General features: G+C 35.6%; 1 protein-coding gene across 2 annotated transcripts in view; it reads right to left on the reverse strand.

The window, feature by feature from the left end:
• The window catches only part of RPS6KA3 (ribosomal protein S6 kinase A3), a 111,377-nt gene that overhangs the window by 65,451 nt on the left and 19,897 nt on the right, over positions 1 to 26,029 (reverse strand). For both annotated transcript variants that reach the window (XM_080831229.1, XM_080831228.1), the window contains exon 2: positions 14,511 to 14,567. In XM_080831229.1, the coding sequence (XP_080687355.1) occupies positions 14,511 to 14,552 (42 nt within the window). In that variant the 5' untranslated portion in view covers positions 14,553 to 14,567. The remainder of the gene's footprint in view (positions 1 to 14,510; positions 14,568 to 26,029) is intronic.

Genomic DNA, 26,029 nt, shown 5'->3' on the forward strand with positions numbered 1-26,029 from the left:
CATGCCACTGCCCCTACCAGATTAATCTTCAGAGCAGGCACCATACTTATCTTTGTATTCCCATAGCAAAGAGCATACAATAGGAATTCAAATAATGGCTGCTGGAGTAAAAAGTGTCATATGCTGAAATCTGAAATGGATACTACTTGTGTGGCTGTGTGCATGAAACAAGGTATTATTGTTTATATTCTTCTTGCTTCTTTTGACTTTCTCTAAATTAATCTTATTAAAATTTCAGCTAATTTCCCTTTATTCTTGTACCTTACTGGTTTTAGTGTTTACCTTATTATTTAAGAAGTAAATTTTATTATAAAAAGTATGCATGTCCATTACAGAAAACTTGAATAATAAGGAGAAAAACAAAAGAAAAAAATCACTATTTTGGTGCTTATCTTTCTAGTCTTTTTCTGGATACACACATATACACACTTGAACCATACTATGCATTTTATCACTTTTTTCTGTAAAGGGCCAGACAGTAAATGTTCTTGATTTTGTAGGCCATATGGTTTCTGTCAACTCTGCTACTGCAGTGGGAAAAGGAATGGGTGAGGCTTAATATATAGCCAGAATAATCTTAAAACAGAAATCAGACTGGGTCATGCCCCTACCTCAAATTCTTCAATGGTTTCCCTTCACAGAACAAAACCCAAATTCCTCAGGCTATGGACCATAAAGCAGGCACTAATAAACACTACTTGATCATGACTTGGGAATACACTCACTAAATCTTTCTGACACGATATTGTTATTTAGTTTTATTTTATTTTAAGATTTTACTTATTTATTAGACAGACAGAGATCACAAGTAGGCAGAGAGGCAGGCAGAGAGAGAGGGGGAAGCAGGCTCCCCGTTAAGCAGAGAGCCCGATGCGGGGCTCGATTCCAGGACCCTGGGATCATGACCTGAGCCTAAGACAAAGGCTTTAACCCACTGAGCCACCCAGGCGCCCTGATATTTGGTTTTAGACATTATTTTATCATGTTAAGGTCAGAATACTCTTTACTAAAAGAGGAATGAATAGTCAATTTTATAAAATGTCTTATTATCTATTAATATAGTCACTTCATCTATCTCCTTTGACCTCATGATTTGATAATGTAGATCAACAGTGTCCTGATACGTTTGCATTCCTGGGAAAAATCCATTGTTTTAATATATGTATCTGATTTGTAATTTTTTAAAAGGATTTTTGCATCTATATTCATAAGTTAAATTGGCAGTTTCCTTTTGTGTATGAACTTTCATTTTCAGGGCTATGCTAACTTTATAAAACAAACTAGAAGGCAATGTACATTTTTTTCCTATGCTTTGGGACATTTTAAAGACTATAGGAATGATCTATTTTTTCAAAGTCTCAAAGATTTCTCCATCAAATCATAGGGGCCTGCCCATAATTAGGAGGTAGAGAGTTTAACACCTTAAATTTCTCCCTTGCTATTGCTATATTCAGTTTTTCTATCCCTTTCTAAATGGTATCATTTAGATTTTCCTAGAAAACCAAGTTTCAGCAAGACTTTTATATTAGTATACAGTTACACTTAATATTCCATGTTTTTTTTTAATTTTTTATTTCTTTTCAGCATAACAGTATTCATTGTTTTTTCACCACACCCAGTGCTCCATGCAATCCGTGCCCTCCCTAATACCCACCACCTGGTTCCCCCAACCTCCCACCCCCCGCCCCTTCAAAACCCTCAGGTTGTTTTTCAGAGTCCACAGTCTCTCATGGTTCACCTCCCCTTCCAATTTCCCTCAACTCCCTTCTCCTCTCCATCTACCCTTGTCTTCCATATTATTTGTTATGCTCCACAAATAAGTGAAACCATATGATACTTGACTCTCTCTGCTTGACTTATTTCACTCAGCATAATCTCTTCCAGTCCCGTCCACGTTGCTACAAAAGTTGGGTATTCGTCCTTTCTGATGGAGGCATAATACTCCATAGTGTATATGGACCACATCTTCCTTATCCATTCATCTGTTGAAGGGCATCTTGGTTCTTTCCACAGTTTGGCGACCGTGGCCATTGCTGCTATAATAATATTCCATGTTTTTAACCTTAAACTTAAAGAACATGTCAAACATATCTAAAGTAGACAGACTAGTGTAACAAACCCTCATGTACCTATTACTCGCCTTTAATGATTACCAACTCATGGCCAATCTTACTTCACACACACTTACTTCACATACAATCTTACTTCATACACTCACTTCCCCCATAACTAATTATTCCCATAATTCATTCCCATAATTATTTTGAAGCAAATCCCAGATATTATATCAGTTCTTCTATAAATATTTTTGTTGTTAAGATGTTTTAAACTCTTTCCTATCTGTGGTTGTATCGTGTTTTGCTTTCTGAATGTTGTGTATTTGCTCCCCCACCCCCATTTTCTCATTCACTGATTTTGGAATTTGTATTTAATTCCTTCTTCTGGCTCTCTAGAAGTTTACTTTGTAGTTCTTTTTCTAGCTTCTTTCAACTGAGTCCTTAGTTTCTTTATTTGAATTCTCATTCATTAATAAATTTTTCGTTCTTTAAAGTATAATTCTAACAATATCATTTAAGATAGTACATTCTAAGCACTGTGCTTACGTGAAATTATTTCAGTTAATTCTCATTACACTGAGATAAGTACTATTCATCCTACAGATGCAGAAACTGAGGGGTAAAGAGCAGTTAAGGAACCTGTTGCTCAAGTTCATACTTTCTTGAAGAAAGTTGGAATGGCTGTGATGTTGGTGGGAGCATAACCAGGCAATTCTATCTGGGGAAGGAGTGTGTATTTATGTATGGCCAGTGGCTGACTTAGGTCAGAAACCAGGAAATGCTAAAACTTGTGGTAAGACCCAGAAGAAAAGACAGCTCAGTAGAGGGTCCATAGCAGAGTTCCTGAACACCTTTCTACACCATACATTATATTTGGCAAAACTCCAACCCTGGTCAAACCCAATTATCATCCATTTGCATAAGCTCATGAAAGTAGAACCATGCTGGAGAAAAATCAACCTGAGGATACAAACTTAAAACAAAAATGTTTTCTGAAATGATTCCTTTGTATATGATTTTTTGTATGGATCAGTTTTTCAGTATTGAAGGGTTTAATATCTAGGGGTTTCCATTTAAGTACAAAAGAATTACTCTCTAGTACACATCCATCAGTAGGTAATGTTACAAAGTGCTGAAGTTCTATGGTTTTAAATCAGAGATAGGAAATATCACCAATCTTAAGCAAATGGTAGTGGCTTCCTAGAGCACTGAGATGGGTTCCTTCTAAGGTCTCGTCTCAACGATCATTTGCAACATTTCCCATAAGCATGGAGAGAGGGCAAGGGGGCAGCTATACCAATGCCCCACGTAGGCCTATTGCAATAAGCAGTGATACATCCTAGGTGATAATGCTCATCAATCTATCCACACTCCCCCCCCCCATGTAAGTAAAGAGGTTACAACTCTCATTATTTCAGACCGATTCTATAAACTAGTCATACCTGAACAGAATTTAAATCAGTTTGCTCTCTTTCCAGTTGTGGATTAGATCAAACTGAAAAAGTGTGTAGACTGCAGCAGAAGAGAAGCAATTTTGGATCAGAAGCACCATATGAGGTAGGCAAACCATGAAAAAAAGGGGGGAGATTTTATTTTTTTTTAAAGCTCTTATGGGTGGATGAAGGGACACTACGAAGTAGAAAAAATAGCCTTGAAAGAGAGCCAAAAATGTAACAAAGGGACACCTTGCATGTTTGTAAAATTTGCCAGTTATACACGTACTCATTTAATGCCACCATGCAGTGCTAATTATAATGCTATTTATCTCGGAAATTTTCCTAAGTGGTATATACTTACATGTACTAGACTATATTTTCCCATGCTATAAGTGCTAAAATACACTCTCAGCCAATGAGAGTTAGAACAACAGACAATACACAATTAATCAGTAAGTACTGTCAATGTACCACTCCACAAATGTTCCCTACCAATGAGCCCTCTATTGTACTCTCCTATGTTGAGTGGATTCGTCACTGTCTATTGTCTACTACACTAGGGCTTCTCCTTCTATAGTTTATTTTGTGTTGAACCCATGATGTGTGCAAGTATGTGCTGGACTCATGGCTATGAGTATCACTTTGGATGCTCAAAGGCAAGGTAAAAGGCAGCCTGAGGGAACCTTCAAGGAAATGGAGGAAAACGGTAGACAACTTGGAACAGGTGAAGTTCCCTGGATACTGTGGAGGCCATCATATACATTATACTGTAGCCTTAAGGTTACTATATAAACAACTGCTAGAGTAACAGCATGTGTGCAAGTCGGAAGAAATTACTACTAAAGGCCTATCATGACTTTAGGGGATTTGTAAAGAATGCGGGCACTGTCAGTGTACTACCTGTGTCCTTCATAGGAGTGCTGCTCCTTAACCTGACATTTAAGGTCATCTATGAACTATCTTCACTATACCTTTTTAAGCCATTTTTAATCACCATTACTTTTAACAAGCTTTCTCTAATTCTTGACAATTACGCATGTGACTATGATACAACAGCTACAAAGACTGAGTTGATAAATACAGTGTTTAAGACTGTAGTCACATAATATTTACAAAGTTGATGTCATAAATAATTGATGTGTGCATGGTCACTAGAAATAAATAGTAAGATAAATAGAAAGGCCAGAGGACCAAGTTAAGAGATAATGAACTCACTTCACAACTCACTTCACTCACAGACCTACTGTCAGCCACAAAATTACTGGATACCACCATAGTTCCTAACAGACATACTTTATTCCGGGTGAATAGTCTGAGAAAAGGAACAGACTCTGGAAGGAAGATGACAGGCCAACGAACACTTACTGGGTTCTTACTTTGTGCTAGGTACTTATTTATCTCCTTTAATTCTGAAGCCTCAGAAGAACCTTTGCCGGGTACTGTAAGAACCGCTAAGAGAATTATTTCCCAATTAAGCAAGAAATTGCTTTAATGATGGTTCTTGGATGACTATAGAGATGTAAACGGCCAAGACTCCCTATTTCTTCAGCATGGATCATGCAGAACATGGAGTTCTCTAGCCAGCTGAGAAAAGATGGGAAATTCTAGAGTCCAGAAAGATATCTTGGCTTGAAGTACTATATAGCACTCTTATCTTTTGCTGTGAAGGCAGTCTTTCCCCAGTCCCACCAGAATAAAGGCTAAAAATAATCCAGTCTCTCCAGCAGGGGAGGGAGAACAAATGACACCAGCTAGAACAAATTAATTGGTGAAAAATTCAATGAATTATGCATAAATATGGATTAACATGCAAATATCCCTGGGGAAGGGAGATAGAGGAAGGTGATAACTGTCTGTTATATTCTGGTATGAATCAATTTATTTGGATAAATGTTCTTATATTTTATGAGATACATGGAAAATATAAAAGTTTTTACTTCAGGAGAGTAAAGACAAGAAAGGATTGAACTTTCAAAAAGCCAGAATAAAGGAAAAGCATTAAAATTTCAGGAGACGGAAGAGAAGTGGATCTAGGATCTGGGAAGAAGGCAGAATGCACAGCAAAGAACAAAGGGAAGAGAGAAGAGATGAGGTGTAAAGGAGGAAACAATCCAGCCAGAATGAAATGGCTCTGCTACAAACAGAAACCAAGGGACATGTTCAAGATACAACACAGAGGCAGCTCCATATGTCAAGAAGATCTGAGTGAAGGTATTTTATGTTATGTTTATGTTATTTTAGTTTTGTTTAGGAGAAATTTGTCTTTCCTTTATGATTATCATTTTAGTCAAACTGACTTAGCAACCTCTCACATTTTTTCCCCTTTGGCTTTTGTTTATACCACTTTCCTATGAGAATGCCTTCACCCAAATACTGGCATTTACTTCTAAAAACCTCTACCAAAATTTTATGTCTTTTGTGAATTTTTACCTGATTATACTAGTTATAACTAGTTTTACTTTATATCCTAGTTAACTTAAATTTTTATCAATGTTTACATGATCAAATAGTGCTGTAAGACTTATATGACCAAAAAGGAACAGTACCTAGTGCTCCTGGTACCCTTTCAGCTTTTTCATTGTTCCCATTGTTGGTTCCCATTGTTCCCATTGTTATTTATTTCTAATCAAAAACACAAGAAACAACAGGTGTTGGTGAGGATGTAGAGAACCAGGAACCCTCTTGCACTACCAGTGGGAATGCTAACTGGTTCAGGCATTCTGGAAAACAGTATGGAGGTTCCTCAGAAAGTTAAAAATAGAACTATCCTATGGTCCAGCAAGTGCAATACTAGGTATTTACCCAAAGAATACAAAAACACTAATTCAAAGGGATTCACGCACCCCAATGTTTATAGCAGCATTATCTACAACAGCCAAATTACGGAAACAGCCCAAGTGTCCATCAACTGATGAAGAGATAAAGAAGTGGTACATGTATACAATGGAATATTACTCAGGCATCAAAAAGAATGAACTCTTGTCATTTGCAACGACATCGATAGAGCTAGAGTACTATGCTACGTGAAATAAGTCCATTAGAAAAGGACAAAATCCAGGGCGCCTGGGTGGCTCAGCGGGTTAAAGCCTCTGCCTTTGGCTCAGGTCATGATCCCAGGGTCCTGGGATTGAGCCCCACATCGGGCTCTCTGCTCAGCAGGGAGCCTGCTCCCCCACCCCACCACCTGCCTCTCTGCCTACTTGTGATCTCTGTCAAATAAAATCTTTAAAAAAAAAAAAAGGACAAAATCCATATGATTTCACTCATATGTGGAATTCAAGGAACAAAACAAACGAGCAAAGGAGAAAAAAGAAAGGGGCCCACCACTGTTCTTAATTATAGGGAACAAACTAATGGTTACAAAAGGGGAGGTTGGGGGGGAATGGGTGAAACAGGTGATGGGGATTAAGGAGGGCACTTGTCCTGATGAGCACCAGGTGATGTATGGAAGTGCTGAATCACTACAGTATATTTGAAACTAATATTAGACTGTATGTTAATAGGAATTTAAATAAAAACTTGAAAAAGGAAAAAAATAACCTTATACTACTTCCTCTTGACTCATCAATTTCAGATATTACCTTTAGACATCCCATTAGAGATAACAACACTCATATCACAAATTTTGGTTAAATCAGTATTTAGTTTTTACATTATTATGACGACGCAAATGTTGTTCACTGCCAAGGTAAGGAATATATTCTAGTTACATTTCTTGTGTATAACTTCTGTTTTCTTCTTAAGTCTGCAGTTGGTTTTAAAATTTGCTTTCTTTCTGCCTATCTCAAATTCTTCTCACTCTGCCTCTTAAGTGAATTTTCAGTACTCCAACCTATTGGATAATTCATCACTTCTATTTTTTCCCCTGGAGACAGCTTTCCTGGAATCATCTGTCTGCTTCAATCTGGACTGAGTACTCTCTAAGCCTACTGAATGAACTAGTCTTCTGAAGCACCCTTTATTCATCACAATGTGAAGGAACTTTCTTCATTGTGCTTATAAATGTTGGATCCTTTGTTGCCTGAATCTCCTGTCTTTTTCTTGTTAACAACCATCTTGTGTTGGCGGAGCCTACATTCCAGCACCTTCCTAAAAATAGATATACGTCTGAAAATATCTTGGTTGAAAATCATTTTCGCTAAGCACTTCAAAGGCATTGTTCCTTGTCTTCTAATTTCCAATGTGAAATATTTGATATTATTCTCATATCCTGTCCTTTATATATTTTAAAAATCTCTAAAAGCTTATTTTAGCCCATTTGGGCTGCTATAACAGAATACCATATACTAAGTTACTTACGATAAAGAGCAGAAATTTATTCATCAGAGTTTTGGAGGCTAGGAAGTCTAAATCAAAATCACCAGCAGATTCAGTGTCTGGTGAGAATCTGTTTCCTGGTTTCTAGACAGCCACCTTCTTGCTGAGTCTTCTCATGGCAGAAGGGGCAAGGGGGAGCTCTCTGGGGTCTCTTTTATAAGGGCACTAATCCTATTTAGGAGCCATCTGCCCTCTCTACCTGACTACTTCCCGAAAGCCCCACCTCCAAACACCCATTACATCGGGGATTAGGCGCCAACATACAAATTTTGCGGGGGGACACATTCAGTCCAATAAAACTTCTAGGATTTTCTATCACTGGTGTTTGATAATTCATAATAATGATTCTTCTTGAGAGTAGGTGTTTTGTTTATTTGTTTTTATTAAGAGGCTTTCAGTAGGCTGTTTTAATCCAGCAACTCACAGTCCTCACATTAAGGATAAAAATTTTTTTTGGTATTTTAGTACTCCATTTAATCTAAGAGCATGATTATCACTATACCATTATAGAAGAAAGTGCTGCCAATTAAAGTGTGTCACACCACTGACTTTAACAAGGATTTCGATTTCAGAGATATTAAAATGTCAAAAAAACAAATCTTTTAGGACATTTCTTTCCTAATTTCTTCCTTTCCATTTCCCTATTGTCTCTGGAATTCCTATTAAGTAGATGTTAGATTGCTTCTTTCTTTTTCTCTCCTATTTTCTATCTCTTTCCCTTGTTCTATTTTTTTTTTAAGATTTTATTTATTTATTTGACAGACAGATCACAAGTAGGCAGAGAGGCAGGCAGAGAGAGAAGGGAGGAAGCAGGCTCCCTGTTGAGCAGAGAGCCCGATGCGGGGCTCGATCCCAGGACGCTGGGATCATGACCTGAGTGGAAGGCAGAGGCCCTAACCCACTGAGCCACCCAGGCGCCCCTCCCTTGTTCTATTTTTTTGGAGATTTCCTTAACATTAGCTTTTAAATATTCTAGTAAAATGTAAAACATTCCTATCCCATTTTTAATTCTAAGAATTTCTTCTTCTGATTAAAAAAGTAGCATCCTACTCTTATTTTAGCAAATCAGTTTTGTCTTTCAACATGCAGAAGATATTAATTTAACTTATCTTTTTCCTTTTTACTGCACTGCCTGTTCCTTCAAGAGCTTACTCTTTCATTTGGAAGCCTTTCTCAAATGTCCAGCAATATTTGGCTTTTCAGTCATACTTTAGAGTGAGACACTAAGAAGTGGACTAGATGTTCTGGAGCTTGTCAACTGTGAGGTTTTTTTGCTAGGTTAACTGGCCAAATAATCAGCCTTTAAATTTGAGATCTCCTAACTGTGTCTGAATGTCTTTTATCAGGGACCATTTAATTTCTTCAGGAAAGGCTTTACTTTCCGGTCAGGAAGATACAGTCCTGGTTTGTGTAACAGGTAAGGAAGGGGACCATATCACCATTTACTAGGCTTTTACCTGATCTCCTTGTTTCTAGCCCAGTGCCTCACCCCACTTCCTACTATACCTGGGGTTCCCCAAGTCTGGAGCCATTCTGATTCATTTTTCTCTATGAAATACCTTCTGTCTCTTCCAGAGGTAGGAGAGAGGAGACAGTGGAGGCTGTTTATATTGATATTCAACCAATCTCAGTTTTCAGCCCCGTGCCATTCCTCTACTTTCCATGGTGCCTGGTGACTTCATTCTTGAGCTCTTCTTGAGCTCTTCTGGAGCTGTGAGGGCAATAAATAAGGCATGTTTCCTGCTGCTACACCTCTCTAAAAGCACTTAGGTCCTTTAACTTCCTCTTGTTATGATGGTCTTATCTACTTTTCATATTCATATGTTGTGGTTCAAATTATACAAATCTAATTTAAAGACCATATTTCTGTTTCTTATTCTCCTTGATGTCTTGGGTGAGAAGAGAAGAAGACAAGAACAACTTTATCGTGCTGTCTGAAGACTGCAAGTTTCCTGCATTTGCTTTTGAGTCTCTAACAACCTAGCAGAATTCTTGGCACATCAGAGAAATTCCTTAAGTACTTGGTTAATGAATGATTAGCTGTAGTCAGACTACACTGCTATAACAAAAAGACCCCAAAATGCAATGGCTCAAACAAGGTAAGTGCCTATTTTTCTCTCGTGGAGCAGTCCATAGGGAAGAGGGTAAATTAGGGTGAAGAGGAATCACAAGATCATCAGGTCATCTTCTCACAGTTTCTATGGGCCAAGAATCTGGGCTAACAAACACGTGAGCTTGGAAGAAGAACCTTTTCCCATCAAGATTCAGATGAGAATCTAGCCCTGGTTAACTCCTTCACTGCAGTGAGAGACCCTGAACCAAAGGACCCCATTAAATTGTGCCCAGATTAATGACCCACAGAAACTGTGAGATAAGAAATGTATGTTGTTTTAAGCTACTAAGTCTGAGCTAATTTGATATGCATCAAATAGATAACTAATGCAACATCTCAACTTTTGTTATTTAAATTATCAGTAGTTGACAAAATGAAATCTTTTAGTTGTACATTAAAGGCAAATATACAATTTAAAAGTATAAGGCTCATATATATTTTGACAATCTTTTGGATTTAATACCATCAGTGAAATAGTAAATATTAGGCTTTTTATACTCAATCCTAATTCCTATTATCTGGAATGATCTGCTCAAAAACTTCACCCACATTGCTAGTAATACCACAGTCCTGCAGCTTTTCTTTCTTTCTTTTTTTTTGAGAGACAGTGTGAGCGCCTGAGTGAGTGGGGGTGGGGAGGAGCGGGAGGGAGAGGAGCTCCTACTGTGGAGCGATGTAGGGCTTGATATCACAACCCCGTCAGGCACCTTTTCAAACCAGGCTATAAAATGCAATTTTCTTACAGATGTTACTAATGCCATGAGTACTCTCAGGGGAAGTATGAACCACATAATATCACAATGGAAAACGTTTTTAGACTATAGAAAGAATAAAAAATTTGAAGGTTTTCCTTCTAAAGAAATTGTTACCTAAGAAAAACAGGTAACTTGTGGCAGAAAAATCAGTATTAATGCTTACTGTTTGTTTTTATGTTTGCTTAAATGCTAATAAATATATACTCCAGATGAATGAAACAGAATGCCTCAAATGGCCTGGGAGGTACAGAAATCTAGACTAAACGTGAAGGTAACCTCAGGCACAGGTCCCATGCCTGGGCCCTTTTATGCATTCATTTAATTAACATTTAACTTTTTTTTTTTAAAGATTTTATTTATTTATTTGACATACAGAGATCACAAGTAGGCAGAGAAGCAAGCAGAGAGTGGGGGGGAAGCAGGCTCCCCACTGAGCAGAGAGCCCGATGCAGGGCTCGATCCCAAGACCCTGAGATCATGACCTGAGCCAAAGGCAGAGGCTGAACCCACTGAGCCACCCAGGTGCCCCAACATTTAACTTTTTTTTAAAGATCATTTATTTGATCTTTATTTACTTGAGAGAAAGAGAAAGAGAGAGAGCGCGCACATGAGCAGAGAGAGGGGCAGAGAGAGGGAGCAGCAGACTTCCAAAGACAGATGCTTATTAACCAAGTGAGCCACCCAGGTTCCCCACCATTTAACATTTTTATGTATTAACAATAATTAGATGTAAGGCAGCAGAAAAGAAATCCCATTGCGATGTAACAAAAACTCAAAATACCCATGAATTATCTTAATAAATTAATGTATAAAACCATATGTAAGAAACCATAAAATTTTGATAAAGAATATAAAAGAATATCAGAATAAATGTTTTGGGGATGTGAAGACTCAACATTATTAAAATAATTTACTTCATGTTAATTAGCAAATTTAACAGAATTTTTATAAAAATTCCAGTAACTTTTTCAGAAGTGCTTGATCAATTGATTACAAAGTTTATCTGGAAGATGTGTAAGACCACAATTTTGGGAAAAAATTAAAAAGGTGGGATGGCTTGCCTTGACATATACAAAAAACATATGATAAAAATAAAGTAATTGAAAATGTATGTGAAGTCAAGACATTCAGAGATGCTATGGGTTGAACTGTGTCTTCCAAAAAGATACGTTCAATTTCTAATCCCAGTACCTGTGAATGCGATCTTTTTTGAACACAGGATCTTTGTAGATTCAATAATATTAAGATAAAGTCATACTGGAGTAAGGTGGGCCCTAATCCAATGACTGGCATCCTTATGGGAAGAAGGAATTTGGACATGGAGACACATAGGGAAAATGCTATGTGACAATGGAAGTAAAGAATGGAGTGATAGGGCTAAGGAATCCCAAGAACTACTACTGGCAGTCACCAGAAGCTGGAAAAAGCAAGGAAAGACCCCCTCTCAGAGCCTTCAAAGAGCATGGCTCTGTTGACACATAAATTCTAGTGTCCTCCCACTGTGAAAGAATAAATTTCTATTATTTTAAGCCACCCAGTTTGTGGTATTTTATTAGGGAAGCCCGAGAAATCCAATACAAGGAGAACACAGCAATTTATATATGGTAAAAGAGAAATCTCAAATAAGTTGAATAGTTTTTATTTGTTCAGTGAATAAGGGATAGGACAACAGGGTATTTGGAAAAAGTTAGAGTTCTATGTCATAATGTGTACTACAATTCCAAGTAGACCACAGATCTAAATGTAAAACACAAAACCAGAGAGGTGGTAGATGAAAAGATAAGGGGTTATTTTTATAACCTTGGTGCAGGGAAAGATCTTCTTTTTAAAATTTTTTTTTTATTTTTTATTAAAATATAATGTATTATTAGCCCCAGGGGTACAGGTCTGTGAAAGGGAGAGATATTCTAACCAAAACACAAAACCCAGAAGCCAGATATGATCATTTAAAAATGAAAACTTCTGTATACATACAATGAAAGACAACATAATCAATGTTAAAAAACAGGGAGAAAATATTTGCGAGATACATTAAAGATGTGGAGTAAATATCCAGAATATATATGATCACATAGACCATAAGGAGATAATCAACCAAAAACAAAAAGGCCAATAATACATGCATATGCAACTTCAGTAATAATCAAATGAGATGCAAAGTGAAGTGAGAAAGTATTATTTATTTAGAGTGGCTCAAATGAAAAATAATTTCTAATAATACCCACTGTTGAATAGGGTATGGTTGAACAGATACTCTTATACAGTAATATTTTTACAACCCTTTTGGTTTAGACAGCAATTTGGCAATGTCTACTGAGATTTATTTATTTTTTAAAAAAATATTTACTTAAGTAATCTCTATACCCAATGTCGGGCTCGAACTCATGATCTCGAGATTAAGAGTTGCATGCTCTTCCAACTGAGCCAGGCAGGAGCTCCTATGTCTATTGAGATTTAAATGTTCATATCCTTTGTTCTAGCACATCCTTCTCTAAGACTATATCCTACTGAAACACAAGTTCACAAAAATAAATAGGGGGAAAATTCCATTAAGTGTAGGACATGCATAAAATATAGAGCATCATGCAACAGGGGTGCCTGGATGGCTCAGTTGGTTAAGTGTCTGACTCTTGGTTTCGGCTCAGATCATGACCTCAGGGTCCTGAGATGGAGCCCCACATGGAGCTCCATGCTCAGCATGGAGTCTGCTGGTCCCTCTCCCTCTGCTCCTCCCCACTACCTTGCCCTGCTCTCTCTCAAATAAATAAAATCTCAAAAAACCAGAATATCATGCAACAATTTAAAAAGAAGATCTACATGTATTATGATAAAAAGGTGTTCCAGACTTAGTAATTGAAAAGAGCAAGTTGGAGAATATATATATTTTATAAATATCAGTAATAACTATCTTATGTACAGAAAAAAATGAAGATACTAACTGTGCTAACAATGGTTATCTTAAAGGTAGGAACATTTATTAATTCATTTATGTAATATTTAATGAGTGTTTATTATGTGCCAGTCACTGGTCTAGGTGCTGGGGACTTAGAAGGGAATAAAAAAACAAGATGAGGAAATGGTGACCATTCATCTTCTATGTTAAATAGTTCTATAAAGTTCTAAATAGTTCTATAAAGTATTTTTATTTTTGTCTCTAAGAAATCAAAGTTTAGTTTCGTTTAAAAAAAAGATTTAAGGGGGCACCTGGGTGGCTCAGTTGGTTAAGGATATGTCTTTGGCTTAGGTCATGATCCCAGGGTTCTGGGATTGAGCCCCTCATTGGGCTACCTGCTCAGTAGGGAGTCTGTTTGTCTCTCTCCCTCCCCACCCCCCACTCGTGTTCTCTCTCAAATAAGTCAATGAAGTCTTAAAAAAATAAGCTTTGAGGGCACCTGGGTGGCTCAGTTGGTTAAGCGACTACCTTCAGCTCAGGTCATGATCTCGGAGTCCCGGGATCGAGTTCCGCATCAGGCTCCCAGCTCTATGGGGAGTCCGCTTCTCCCTCTGACCTTCTCCCCTCTCATGCTCTCTCTCTCTCTTTCTCACATAAATAAATAAAATCTTTAAAAAAAATAAGCTTTGAGGTATCAATGAAAAACTTTCAACAATATAAAGCAATTTGTTTTGTCATTCTTTTAAAATCAGTCTTATTGAACAGTTTTTAAAATGGCACTAGCATATTCAAGACTATATTTTGGTAAAATTAATGTGAAAGCATCAACAAGTTTCTAATACCATAAGATCATTACTTTGCTTGGTTGAAAAATAAGAATCCTTAAACTATATAGTATCTGATTTATCTATATCCCTTATGATACAATACTTTACTTACAGTTTGTGGATTAATCTCCTCCTCTCCCATAGGTTCATCCATAATTTGCTGTCCATTCTGTGAAAAGCATAGCAAGTAGAAAGTTACCAACACAGATCTCAGATCAATTAAAGTTAAATGAAGGCAGACAAAACAAAATCACATAGGAATATTTTTACCCCTACAGGGTTTTAATGAAGTACCAAACCACCATACAAGTATGTAGTTGCCAGTATGCAACAGGTTTTGCTTTAAAAGTTAACTATAAAAGCATTTTCCATGAAAATGATATAATAAATGATGATTACCTTTCCAGGTGAGCCCTTGAGGTTATTTTAATAGTTAAATGCATTACAAATGGTTGTCATTCAAACCTCATTGAACATCATTTACAATACTTTCTTTGGCAGAAGATACTCTAAATTCCAACTCCATTGATTAAACAGGGCAACTGATTATTTTGGGGGGAAAGTAAGCTAGATTTCTGTATCAAAATTGATTCCAGGTGCATAAAACATTTAAATGTCAAAAACAAAATTATACAAATATTAGAAGAAACTATAGGTAAATATATTTATGGGGTAAGGAGGGTAGAAACCATAAAGGAAAAAAATGACATTTGAATTGATAGACGTTTAAAATATCATCTGTCAGACACGAAAAAGATAAGACAAATTGATTACAAAAAAAGCAACATATGACAAAGGGTTGGTATTCTCAATACATAAAGAACTTTGTTTTACAAACCTGTAAGAAAAAATGATGAACCTCAAAAGAAATGAGCAATAAGGAAAAAAAGAGTTCAGCCTTAGTACTAATCAAATAAATGCATTTAACCGAAAGATAACTTTGCCTTTCAAACTGGTAATGATTTAACAGAAAAAATAACACCCAGCGCTAATATGAGTATGGGGAAAAGAGCACTCAGGATATACTGCTGGAGAAAGTATAAATCAGCACAACCTTTCAGGAAGGTAATCTAAGTCTGTATTAAAACAAGTGTGCAAAGATGTACATACAAGAATGCTCACCATAACTTTTTCCAAAAAGAACTCCAAATTGGAAACCTAAATTCTTAACAATAGAGAACTAGTTAAATATATGATGGCACATCCATATAATGGAATACTATACAGTCATTAAAAATGATAATAAAGATGTAAATTTATTGACATGGAAAGACAGTCACATGTAATAAGTGAAAAAGCAGTTTACAAAAAATATGGATTGTAATGATCCCATTTTAAATAAATATATACATATTTCAATGTATATATTTGCATGGGAAAAACTCTGGAAGGATATACACCAAAATGTTAACAGTGGCTATTTCTGGGTGGTAGAATTTTAGACAATTAAAAATATGTTTGTTTTTTCATATTTGAATTTTCTAATGTGTCTACAATGGATATTTGTGCAATTAATAACAAAACAAAACAAAACCAGAAGTCAGGAACATAGGGTCTTCCCTAGTCACTTCAATGGAAAAAGGTGTAAACACCCCTGACCACTTGTCAATTCAACAAATGTAGAATGATCTAAGCTAACCATCTTTGGAGCACTATCAATTGAGAAATAAAAGGCAGCCCACCCATTACCCTACATACCACATGAGGCAGATGCTCTGAATTTGAACTCTCTCTACTCTCCAAATCCTTATTTATCCATCCATTCATCCACCCACTTCTTTCATTCATGCTATGTTCTAGGCACCAAGCTGTACATGAATGGTTAATAAAACATGGCCCCCAACCTAGAGATCTATCTTAGAGGATCTTACAGATCCACTGACTTGTAAAAAGAGTACCTTTCATTTTCAAACACTCAAAGAGTATGTTCCTAGGTTAGGGAATGCCTATACAATATTACAAAGCACAAAAATGGTGCTAAAATGCAGTAAAGGGGAGGCAGGTATAAAATCTTTATTATCCTAAGACACTTTCAGAGGCTATAGTATTGCCCACTTCTATGGTAAGGACTCAGATAACTCCAGGAGACATCTTTCTCCCAAAAGCCACAACCATTTAATTCCATTGAACTGATCATTTTTCTCCAAACATCACAGACAAACCTTAAAGTAGCTCTTAAGAGCACTAGCTTTGGAGTCAGACACCTAGACTGAAATTTCTACTCTTAAACTAAGTATGAAGCCTTGGACGAGTTATTCAAACTAAGCTGTAGTTTCTTCATATGAGAAGTAGAGATGAAAAAGTCTCATCTTCAGAGACATGTGGTAAAGACTAAGTGAGATAAGTGATGTAAAACTCTAATCACAGTGCCTGATGCTTAGTACGGACAACCAATGGTGCCGTTTTAATTACACCCAAAATTCAGTCACCCCATTTATGGCTCACCAATCTGCTACTTCTATACTTGCTATCTTAGTGAATGGTACCATCATTCATCCAGTAGCACAAACTGATTTTCTCATTAATTGTACACAGAGTTCTCTTTCTATAACAAAGATCTGCTAAATGGCTCCCAATTATTTAACTTTTAGAACCCTTCATCTAACTGAGCTACAATTACACTTTCCATGGGAGTATAATTTGAGAACCATCTGTTCCTTGCAATTTTCAATGCAACAAAGCAAGAATTACGACCTATAACTTACTTTTAAGGCCAACTGTTATAGTAGAAACAACACTAAACTTGGAATGGTAGACAAGGGATAGAGTCCTAGGTTTGCCACTTAGAAGCTTTATTATTCTGGGCAATTCAGACTGTCTCCTAGCCTATTATCTTATCTGTTCGCAATGAGGATAACTGCCCTGTTCACCTAAAGGGTTAATGTTAGACTCAAAACTGAGATAACTTTTAAGGAAGTACTTTATAAACTATGAAGTGCTATACCAATGCAAATTATGACTAAGGTGAGGTAGCTTCATGAGGATAAAATACTCCATCAAGTCTTTTTTAATCTTAGAATCAAAACATTTATGATTGGTAAGGGATCTTTAAAGTCTTTTGTTCCAAATAAACATCATATGCTTCAATTCTTTCTTTGCCATTCTCACCTAGATTTGAACACTATCAGGACAAGAATGTACTACCTCACAGGCAGCCTAGATAAAATTCTTTATTATATAGTAATTTTCCTCAGCTACAAACTCTCTTTAATAGGATTACTGATATATGACTAACTTGCCTGTATTATATCTGCAAAATAACAGGAAGTAAATCTACACCTATGACTGTAAACCATCCTGAGTCTGTTTTTTACTAGGCAACTCAAGTTCCTTTAAACATTCCTTTCGGATAGATGAGACCACCTTCTTTTCTGAGCATGCACCCAATTCATCTTAAAGGGTCGTATACAGAACTGCATTCAATTAATATTCCAGCCTTGATACGACCAATGCAGAGTAAAGAGCATATCACCTCCCTTGTCTTAGATAATAAACTTATATTAATGCAGTTCACATATGCATTATTTTTGAGATGCCCAAAACACATTGCTGAGGCATACTAAATTTTCTGTTGGTTAAATCCTAGTCTTCTTTTTACTGCAACTAAGCCCTGTGTACTTGTTGGTACACTTAGTCTCATGAATAAAGCCTTAAATTTTAAGTTTCTGACTTATCTTTCTAGTTCTGATTCTCTATAGGATTGCTACAGCCTCTATGAAAAGGATTCTGAATCTGCTAATCAGCCTCTTTGCTATTTCCATCTTCATGTAATCCACAAATCTTGTATTTCTTTTCTAAACAATTCACCCAGCCAATTAACAGTAATATACTAACAAAGCCATCTGAAAAAAAAAATGAAGTGAAACATGATCTAAAGGTAGTTTATGCTCTTATCTTTTGCAAAAATGTCTACTTTCTTTCTGAGTTTAGGAAATATTGAAAATTTTGGACAATTTAAGGAAACTAAAAAAGCCAACATTATCCTACATATTGGTGAAGCTTTAAAAAAATCTACTTTAAAAAGCACTTTTACTTCAACAAACCTTTTGTATCGTCTCATCAAAACAATGATTCAAATATTACCTGTTAGAAATGAGCATAATTACTCATGCAGCTAGTAAGTTTCCTTTTTGAAAAATGACCCTGAGCTTCACTAGAGATTAGGTTACATGGGCAATTAGTCTGACTCAATATGCAATTTCTATAGTTTCTAAAGTTCAAGGAACAGTACCTATTAAATAAGAAAACTTACTTTTTTAATTTAAAGAAACAGAAAAAACATGTGATCTGCATGTCACTAGTATCAGGTTTAAACCCCAGCTCTGTCACTTACTGCTATAGTTACCTGGCCTTGGGTAAGTTACTCAACATTTTGAGCCTCAGTCTCTGTAAGATGCATATAATATTTACTTCACAGGGATGTTGTACTTAAATGGACCTACCAAGGGACACCAGATGCTCAGTAAATACTACTTTCTGTCCTCTCTCTTTTGCCTGAATTGTGTAATATATACATTTCTACAGTTAACTTCTAAAGACATAATGCAATAAAGAAGTACAGGAGAGTGCTGAGATACTTGTTCTGCTACTTAATACAGCCAATTGCCCACCACGCAGGGTGAAAGAGATCATTCATAAGTGTAGTATATTTTTATACAATGTGGCCAAAGAATGAGTACAGACAAAAAAGAATAGTTTAAAAGTGAGGCAAATGTATTTATCCTCTCTCATCCCACCATTATGCCTTCCAGCCAAAAAACTGCAGAGCTTGGCAGATTGTACATATGCAAATATTATGTGAAATACTGGAAAAGGTTAGGAAATGCTAATCATGCTTTACTCTCTTAGTCTGAAATGTGTAAAAGTCAAAAATAAGAATAACGTACAATATGGATCTCATCAGAACAAATCAGACAAAGGAGACTGTTAGCTTGCATTTCAGCAGGAATTGTTTTCAAAATAACTTCTAAGGTTCTGGTATGAGATTATCACTAAAATCATCTTTCTGGTTTAAAAAGGATGAACAATTCAAACCACTAATTCTGAACCAAGATTTCATGATTTCTAGAGTATTTGCAAGTTTTAAGGGAAATTCTCAAATGTTAAAAATAAGACTATTTTACTAAATAAAAATTTCATTTTAGCAACTTTATTTAACGAATTGTTTTGTTGTAATGGTATGTTACAACAATGTACATTTCCAGGTTGCTGTTTCATACCTTTGAAGAAAATATAAAATACGTTAAAAAATTGCTTTGAGTCCAGCAGATCATCATGTACAAGTATACTAGAACTAAAAAAATTATCTGTGACTGACGATATGCTACCTTGAGATTACTAGGAAATAACATCTACTGACATCTTCCTATGCAGAAATGAAATATACATATGAACACTGGGAGAAAAGAATTCCTCACAGAGAATAAGAGCCTGAAATAACAGGAAAGGAGGAGGAAAAGAAAGGGTCCAGAGGCCTGGTGTACTAATTTGGAGACCAGGCTGTAGGAATGAGCAAGGACTGTACTTTTTTTTTTAACCACCCTCAAGTTCCCACAAGTATATTTGCCTTCCAAACTCCCTGAAATCAGCAGTGGTTCTCCTGCCCAAAGCATATAGGAGTCCCATGAAGCTGCTGAGGATGAGGCATGAGAAACCTCTCTTGAATTTTAGTTCAGATACCATCAAATTGTTCAGAATCCAAAGAATCTTCTATGCAATCACATTGAAACAATAAGAAACAAGCATTTTATATTCTTAATAAGGAATGTATATAATCCTTACCAATATGACAGGATTAAGAATCAGCTCCTCATTTATCCTAAGGAAATATCAGAGATGTGCATAAAGACTTATGTACAGTGATATTCATCATACTCATTATACTGAAAAATAGAAAACAATCTAAATGACCAACAGGGGACTGGTTAAATAAATCATAACACATCTATTCATATGTAGGAATACTATGCAATGGTTAAAATAAGGGCCTCAAAAAATTAATGATGCAAAAATATGCTTGTAATATATTAAATTAAAAAGGATACAAAACTATATAGCATGACCCAATTTTGTGCCCCCCCAACATGTGTGTATGTAACTGGCAAAACATATATCAAATCTTATCAGCAGTTACCTGGGTCATGGGATTTTCTTCTTGTGTTTTCAAAATTACATGCATTTATTATTTGTTATTTTTATAATGAGGAAAAAGTACAATCAATATAATAGGAAAAATCCATCACTTCTAGTTAAGTTGCCCTTATGGGTTGCTTTGCTATTCCTCAAGCAACTAAAGGCCTGCTAGTACTCAAGACTGTTCTATTTTCTAGACTAGGGTAGAAATGACCTCTGGTTATATCTATGCTTTTAAGTTTTAGAGGACCCTTTCAGAAGCTTTTTTTTGCCTGTATGGTCCTGTGATTGTGGCCTCAGAAAACAGATACATTTTAGGCCTGAATCCACCTTATGTTTTTTGGAGTGTACCCCTAAGGGGAATTCTGCTTATGAAACAGGAATATGTTGAGGTAAGAATAAAGAAATGAAAACACAGTAGCCAAAATTAAATCTTCATTGTGAATAGCAAATATTAGAATCGACACTGCAGAAAACGGAATCATGCCACAGAGGACAAACTTGAATAAATGAAAAAAAATGAAAGAAAAGATTAAAAAACTATGGCGGACAGACACAGAAATAATCTATGAATAACAGATGTTCCTAAAGAAAAAAAAAAAACAGAGCATTTTAATCAATCAAAAGTATAAGAAAACTTTCCAGTTCTGAAAAAAAAATACCTGAGACTGAAGACTGAGAAGGTTCAACAGAGATCATCAACACCAAGACATGTCCTGGCAAATGTTTTTAAATTTCAAGGATAAAGATATAATCCTATAAGCATACAAGCAGAAAAAAATAGGTTATTTTCAAAAGGAACTAAAATCAGAGTGACCTCAGATTTTTCCTCTGCAACAATAAAATGCCAGAAGACAATGAAGTAATGACTTACAGAGAGTTGAAAGGGAAAAGTTATGATCTAAGAAATGTATACCTTGTTCTAGTTTTTCATGTACAAAGGTCACAGGAAATTATTCTTAGATCAGCAAAGTCTTATAAAAGTTCACCATCCTGGTAGTATCTTTTTTTCATAAATTGTTCAAAGGTATGTCCTAGACCATTGAAAGAGAATCAAAATAAGAACTTAAGAATACTGAGGCAGGGAAGAAATGGTGAAGTATACTGAAATCAACCTAGTATCTACAAACAAATGAGTAAAATAATTAACCCCACTAATGGAGAAAGGGTCCATAATGAAGAGTAAATAGTTGATATAAGTATGTAAACAATATAAAACTTAGGAAGTTAAAGGTAAGATTTGTAATCTCAGCCTAAATTAATGTAGACCCAAATAGAAGAGGTAGTGGAAGAAGGGAGAAAAGATTCTCAATTCTCTCTTTCCTAAAAGGATTACTTAAAAACCACTATTTTTAGTAGTTAGCTAATAAATATAAATTTTGGAATGTTTTGAGAAACCATATGATAACCAAAAACTGTATTTATTTATTGCAGTCCAAATCACTAGAAAAGATAATAACTTGCAAAGACTGTAAAAACTACTTTTTGACAGCATCACATTCAACCTTAAGAACATGAGGTAGGTATAATCACCCCTATTTTACAGATGAGGAAACCAAGGCTCAGCAAAGTTAGTTAATGGCAAGAGCAAAACTCAAACCCAGGTCTTTCTAGCTTTGTAATTCTTTCTTTAGTATTTCATAACCTCCTCAAATAAAAACAACCCATATGTCAGAAGAAAAAAAGAAACAAACCACAAAGAATTAAAAACTTAAGATGATAGAAATCATTTCAAAAGAAATAATGTAAGAAATGTAAAGTTTTAAGTATCTAATATAAATAAAGTGTCTTATTGGAATTTGATGCTATTACAGAATTATTGACATTTTTATGAGGGATGATGTTATGGTGGTTATGTGTTTTTAAGTCTTCATCTTTTAAGAAATATAAATGAAATATTTACATCTGAATATATGTATCTAGGATTAGCTTCAAAATAATCCACTGGAGGGTGGGGGAGAGAATGTATGTGTGGGAATGAGGGGAGTACAGATAAAACAAGATTGGCCATGAGTTGACAATCTTTGAGACTAGGTAATGGGAATATGGTAGTTCATTATACTATTCTCTCTATATTATTCTATACTATGTGTTTGAAATACTTGATATTAGGAACTTCAAGAGTCATAGGTTATATTTTTTAAAAGGTTAAAAAGCCCATACAATTATTTACTGCTTTGAAGAGAAACGCAAAACAGGTTAAGACTAGAAAAGCATAAAGAAAAAGAAAGAGTTTGTAATATTAAGGCCAAAAATAAAATGAGAGGCAAAAACCTAAAGCCAATTTAAAAAGGTCATCTGATTTGGACTAAAAATGTAATTAGTACTTAATACATATAGTGACAATAATTGCTATCACTTACTAAGCAATTACCCCATACCAGGCAAGTGTTAAGTACTATAGATGCCTCTAACAACTCTGTGAGGCCTTATCACTAATTTACAAATGAGGAAATTAAGCCAAGATGGGTATGTCAATCTTTTTAAGCACTATATCCTCAGCCCCTAGCAAAATGCCTGGCACAAAGTAGGTGCTCAATAAATATTTGTCAAGTAAATAAAAAAGTCTAATATTGTGCTTAAGGCTAATAAACAGGGCCTAAATTCAAACCCAAGTCTGAATCTAAAACCCCTACTCTTGGTCACATTTAAATCTTTTAATAATGATATTTCTTAGTAAGAGTAAAAATGTTTTTTTCCTTCTATGTTTCACTATTTTTCAGATCTTCTACAATTAACATGTTATTTTTTCAAAAAAGTCATTAAAAACATTTAATCACAGACTAACCACAAAACACAAAAGATGTTTTGGGGACTATAACATGAAATGAACAAACACAAAACAGGAAGGGAAACTTAAGTACACTAGTATCAGCTAGCACGATGAATGAAATAAGGACAAAGCATGTGAAGTAATTTATACTAGATCAGGTAGATATTGAATTTATAATGCAAAAAGAATATGGGTTCTTTCCAAGTACCTATGAAAAATTATAAAGAGTATGTCTAGACCATAAAGTAAATCCAAAAGTCTTCAAAGCAGGAATTGTACAGATCATATCTTCTGATTATGATAAAGAACATGAATAAAGAAATAAAGCACTCATTCAGAAATGAATATTCTTATAAAAACCCCACTAGCTCAAGGAACTAATAACCACAGCCATCACTTATGCAATGCTTATTTTGTTCAAAATACAGGGTTAGCCATGTTACATATATTCTTTCATTTAATCCCAATTAATCATTAATAAACCATGAGGTGTGTTATTATGTATAGTAGGGAAGAAAAAACTGAGTTAGTAATTTTTCCAAGATCACAGAGCTATTAGGTTTGCAGATAAGATAACTGAATCCATGTCTGAATCCAAAGCTCATACTCCTACACAGAAATGCTGTTAGAATTCATGTATAGACATCTACCTTTGTTCATCTTCAAAAGTAGAGAAAACTAGAGTCCTCCATAACAGAACGTGTTCTGAAAGTGTCCATTTGTTAAATACAAATGCATCTGTTAACTACCCTAAGAGGGTAATGGTTCATTTTTCTAACATATTCTTGTTCAGACATAGTATTTCAAATTGCATAATCTCCTAAAAGCAATCCTTCTGAATATATTCACACTCTCAATCAGGCATTTAAAGAAGGAAGAAACCATAAAATTAGATAAACAAAGTAGGGAATATAAGGTAAACATGATTTGCCAGTAAATTTATTTCTAAAAAGCAGTGTGACTGTGGAAAAGTCACTATTTTCTGGTACTTAGCTGCAATCCATAAGAGTTAGATGGAACCTTGGGCAGCATGGATTTGAAAGTTTGCCACAGGACTGTGGGCAAGTCCTTAAGCCTCTCTTGAGCTGTGGTTTCTTCATGCATAAAATATGTGGTTATCTAAGAGCTCTTCCAGCTTGAGAATGTTATAATCTTGTTATAATCTTAAACTTTAAGGATTAAAGTTATTAAAGATTTTCTAGGGTTTTCACGCCCGAGGAAATTAATGATTCTGTATTTCAAGCTGTTTTTATGTTATTTCTTTTTTCTTTTTTAGGAGAGGGTGTGTGTGTTTGTGTAGGTGCACGCACACACACGCATGGCGACACACAAAGGGAAGGACAGAATCTCAAGCAGGGTCCACACCTCAGGGTAGAGCTCAAGGATGCGGGGCTCAATCTCAAAACCCTTAGATCATGACCTGAGCAGAAATCAAGAGTTGGACACTTAACTGAGCCATCAGACGCCCCTTTTATGTTATTTCTAATTTCTTCTTTCCTATCTGCATTCAAAATACAGTTTTACCTATATCCTTCAGCAGTGCCTGTGTACCCAAGTGTAAACAAGGTTAATGTCAAAGAATGATTATATAAATGTTAACTGAAAGAGAAGAATTAAGAGAACAAAACATTGTTTTTCTGTGAAGAGTAAGGAACCTAAAGCAATTTTATAATTTTCCAGTCCAATTTTACTATTAAGATTTTAAGTAATTTCTATATTCAACATGGGGCTCAAAACTTACAACCACAAGATCAAGGGTTGCATGCTCCACTGACTGAGCCAGCAAGGTGCCTCCAACTTTACTATTCCTATTCCACCAGTTTTGAAAACTAAGTGTCAACTTGTTTTTGTTTTTTTTTAAAGCTCCTCTATATACTCCCAAACCTATTCCTACCTTCCTAATACCGTCAAGTCCCAGCTCTTAGTACTCTAATGGAGTTGCTAGTATTTTCCAAACCTGTCTGATTATCAGAATCACCTAAAATTCCTGGTAGTGATACATTATGGGGCCTTATCCAAAATTGAATCAAAGTCCCAGAAGCCCCATGGTATTATTTCATTTTTTAAACAGGTACTTTAGATGATTCCTGTGATTAGACAAGTCTGGAAAATCACAGTATAAAGATCATAGGCTTTGAAGTCTGACATATTAAGCTTCAAAACCTGACTTTGCCCTTTATTATAGGTGTGACTTTGGGCAAGTTACTTAACACGAGCCTCAGTTTTCTAATCCACAAGATTTGGATACTAGTTATGTTGGAGGTTGTGGTAAAGTTCATTGTCTTGGGTGTTAGTGTTAGTTTCTCTTTTCTCCTGCTCACCTTGCCAGAGGAAATGACGAATACAAATACTTGTGGGGATTCTGATGACTCTCTTATCCTAATGGGTCCACTTCCATTTTGAGAGCTAAAAAATCTGAGTACTAGATAACTCTTTAATGCATTAATTGGTTTGGCTAATTTAAGAGTCTAAGGAACAAGTCTAATGATTTCTTCTGGTTTCCAGGGGCTTACTGAAGCCCTCCTAACCTAAAACAGATATACCATGATGATAGGCTTCAAAGCCCAAGCTTTTGTTGTGACTGTGGCAAAATGACCTGAATCTCTTGTTTCCTCATTGGTAGAACAAGTGGTGCTTGCATGTCTGCTGAACTGAACCCAACATGTTACTGATAATGTAATGGTCAACAATCACTTAAAGTTATATAGTCTTCTAAAGACCCTTAC

The sequence above is a fragment of the Martes martes genome (assembly GCF_963455335.1).
Source record: "Martes martes genome assembly, chromosome: X".
Lineage (NCBI taxonomy): Eukaryota > Metazoa > Chordata > Mammalia > Carnivora > Mustelidae > Martes > Martes martes.